Source organism: Mus pahari, chromosome 12 (assembly GCF_900095145.1).
Source record: "Mus pahari chromosome 12, PAHARI_EIJ_v1.1, whole genome shotgun sequence".
In the NCBI taxonomy this organism is placed as follows: domain Eukaryota; kingdom Metazoa; phylum Chordata; class Mammalia; order Rodentia; family Muridae; genus Mus; species Mus pahari.
The window spans coordinates 43,228,905-43,232,762 of NC_034601.1; the positions used below are offsets into that span (position 1 = coordinate 43,228,905).

The window sequence follows — 3,858 nt, forward strand, 5'->3', positions numbered from 1 at the left end:
CTTTCCTTTTCTCTTTCTTTCTTTCTTTCTTTCTTTCTTTCTTTCTTTCTTTCTTTCTTTCTTTCTTTCTTTCTTTCTTTCTTTCTTTCTTTTCCATTGCTGAGTGTGAAGCCTGGGGCTTGCATGTGCCATTTGAGCACCTTTACAAAAAAAGAAAACTTTCTGCTAGATTCTGTATATATCAAATAGTCTTTGAATTTCTATTTATCTCTGTTGTGAAATTTTATTTTAGAGCACCCATTTTTTAAAATTAACAATCATGCATTGAAAAGTTGATAATAATGTTTAATACATTTGTCCACTATGTGCACTTGTAACTCATTTTCTTTTCTCCTTCAGAGTAATGTAAAATCTTTTTACCGAACTCTCATAAGCTTCCTAGCACACAGCAGTCTGACTGTGGTTGTGTTTGCACTTTCAATATTATCCAGTTTGACACTAAATGAAGAAGTGGGGGAAAAGGTATTTTTTTTTCTATTTATTAAAGTAATTTTGAGTTTGTAGTGTTTGACATTGTAAAATTAGTAAAATGTTAACTTACAATAAAGTTTTCTCAATTTTTCAAAGCTATTTCATGCTCGAAACATTCATCAGACTTTCCAATTAATATTTAATATTCTCATAAATGGTGATGGTACCCTAACAAGAAAGTACTCAGTTGACCTACTGATGGATCTCCTTAAAAACCCTAAAATTGCTGATTATCTGACCAGGTATGTTACTTATCAATAACACATCTTTCATGTTATTTTCAATATTGTGTACATGCATGTTCCGCTAGCATGTGTGTTTTATGTGCACCACATGTGTTCCTGGTGCCCGTGTAAACCAGAAGAGGGCCTTGGATCTCTGGAGCTACAGTTAGACATATCTGTGAGCCACGTTGTAGATGCAGGGAATTGAACCCTGGTCCTGTGGCAGAGAGCATTCCTAACGGTTAAGTCATCTCTCCAGCTCCACAGAATTTATGTTTGTCACATGTTTTGAAACTATGGAGCATTTACTTCTCATAGATTTTCAAAATTGTTTTGCAATTTAATTTTACTGTTTTTGTATTGGGTTTTGCCTGCATATATGTACACCATGTATGTTCCTGTTCCCTGTGGAGGCTAGAAGAGGACATCACATCGCCTAGAACTAGAGCCATGAGTTTTGTGAGCTACCCAGTGTGGGTGCTGTTACTGACTCCTGCTCCTTTGGGAAAATAATACTCAACTCCTGAACCATCTCTCCAGACCTTGATTTTAGCATCTTGCTTCTCAGTGCTTAGGTTGTATCGGGATCTTAAATTAAAGAACTGCTTCAAAAAGTTAAAGTAACTCATCTCCAAATAAGAAAACATTTATTAAGCACCTACATTGTTCAGACAGTGAGAAAAAAATTGAGTCTTAGCACCAGTAGAATGTTAAATAATCCCTGGTTTTCCAGAAACAAAGTCAAGAAGTTTAACAAATAGACCTGGAGGGAAAGCTACCTCAGATAGCTAGAGTTCTGCAAACTGTCTGTGATAAGCGTGTGTATCAAGTCGGTGGTTCATAGATAATGACATTTTGGTTTTCCTTCAGAATACTTTCCCTTTAGTTGTCTTATTTTTATCTGTTGTGAGCTTTTCAATATCCATGTGTTTCTATTCTGGCTGTCACATAATGCTTACTTAAAAGCTTTGAGGTAAATTGAAATTTTCTTTTGGATATGCTCCCCGGGGACCAGAGAAATGACTGTGTAGTATCTGTGAGATTGCACAATCCATACTCCTTTCAGTCTCTCTGCTGCATTCTTTCCTTTTCCCTTCTGTGCAGAATAGATCCCAAGAACTACATCTAGCTTATCCTCTTGTTTCGCAGCTCTATCAGGTTGTTAAAACTTCAACCTTGAATCTTTCTGAAGCCTTAACAGTCTTAGGTTTCTAATGAGATATGAGAAAATCACAATGCTTGTCGTGGGTCAGACCCCTCAGTTACTCTGTTAGCTTCCTTTCTTGATTCCTCCATTGTCTCATAGATATGTCGCTTCCTCTTGCTACCATTCATACATGCGCAAGCTTGCTTTATCTTTGTTTCAAATCCAAAAAAAGAAGACAAATTCCATCTTCTTAGAGCTCCCTCATACTTGCACACCTAGACAAATTTATTTTCCACATTCTTTCTTAGTTCTGTACTTTTCTGTTCATAAACATTTTGTGTGCGGTAAGCCTCATTCTGTCATCTTCAGCGAGTCAATGCTTCCTATTCACTTCTCCCTTTTATTATTGCATGTGTTGAAGCTTTAACTGTTATGTCAGTTGGGTAGTGTTCAAGGGGCATTCCCGAATCCAAGCCTTGGCCACACTGCTGCTTTATTTCTGGGCTCTTAGCGTGCTGGACAGTGGCTAGAAGCTGCAGCTACAGCCATAATGGTGAACAACCAGCGAACGACCATGTATACTGTGTTGCTATGCTTCAAGGTTGTAGACTATATTTTTTTACATGGAGTAGTTTAAATTGAGGTGGGTTTATTGGTGTAAAACTGTCATAAATCAGTGAATATTTATGTAAACATTGTAAAGACATTGGGTGTATCATATTTTTAACTTGAGAGTTCTGTATTCCCCTTGCCTACAGTTTCCTTTTGTCACGTAATGTATACCTTTAAACCTAGGTATGAGCACTTCTCTTCATGTCTTAATCAAGTACTAGGACTTCTAAATGCAAAAGACCCTGATTCTTCTTCAAAGGTATGTAGAAGCCTGCCATTTTGTTTTATACTTTTTAAAAAACTAAGATATACAGGAAATCTATGCTGCTCTCTGCATATTTAGAAACTGCTCACACTCATGTAACCAATATTGAAATGAGAATGAGAGCATTGCAAAGTATGAGCTACTTTTAGTTTTTCTTTCAGAATGTTGTATGTGGCATTTTTAGTGTCATCATATACTTAGTCTATTAAAGTCCCAATGAAGTTGGTATTTAATGAAGGCTTTATATTGCACAGGTTTTAGAATTACTTCTTGCGTTCTGTGCAGTGACTCAGCTGCGCCATGTACTCAGTCAGATGATGTTTGAACAGTCTCCACCTGGCAACAGCATTCTGGGAAGCCGTCCGAAGAGCTTAGAGCCTGTTGTGGCTCTACTTCGCTGGTTAAGCCAACCCTTGGATGGATCTGAAAACTGTTCTGTGTTAGCATTGGACTTGTTCAAGGAAATCTTCGAGGTAATGGAATGATTGACAAGTGGACTTTTGTACTTTCGTGATGCTCAGCTAACATGCTTTATAGCTTTAGTGTTAAAAGCTTCTAGTTGTCCACATATGGGATAAAATTAACAATTATAAACTAGACTTTATAAACAATTATAAAGACAATTATAATCAACTATAAAATAGACTGGAATTCAACTACTAAGGTTTTTCTCCTGCAAACGCACATGTATCAGTTTGGTCCATGTTTCTACTGAATGCTTTGTATGTATTTGTCTTTTTATATACATATGTACATACATATATACATATAGTTTGCTAAATTATGTCTATATAATTTCGTCTTGTGTCGATATATGTGCTTTGATCATTTTCTCTTTATCTCAGATTTTGTCTACTGTTCATTGTATAAAATATAGGTCTTAGTAAAATCAAACAGAGCATGCAGGTAGCATGTAATACCCTTAGAATAAAGACAGATAATCTTTTTTTAAATTTATTTGTTATTATTTTCTTTATTTACATTTCAAATGCTATCCCAAAAGTTCCCTATACCCTACCCCCGCCCCTGCTCCCCTACNCACCCACTCCCACTACTTGGCCCTAGCCTTCCCCTGTGCTGGGTCATATAAAGTTTACAAAACCAACGGGCCTCTCTTCCCAATGATGGCTGATTAGGCC

The 3,858-nt window shown here is 36.6% G+C and overlaps 1 protein-coding gene across 1 annotated transcript in view; it reads left to right on the plus strand.

Annotated features, from left to right (window-relative positions):
• Positions 1-3,858, plus strand: part of Cip2a (cell proliferation regulating inhibitor of protein phosphatase 2A) — a 28,626-nt gene that overhangs the window by 7,456 nt on the left and 17,312 nt on the right. Inside the window, exons 6-9 of the mRNA XM_021208992.1 lie at positions 340-462; positions 568-713; positions 2,638-2,713; positions 2,974-3,192. Of these exons, the coding sequence (XP_021064651.1) occupies positions 340-462; positions 568-713; positions 2,638-2,713; positions 2,974-3,192 (564 nt within the window). The remainder of the gene's footprint in view (positions 1-339; positions 463-567; positions 714-2,637; positions 2,714-2,973; positions 3,193-3,858) is intronic.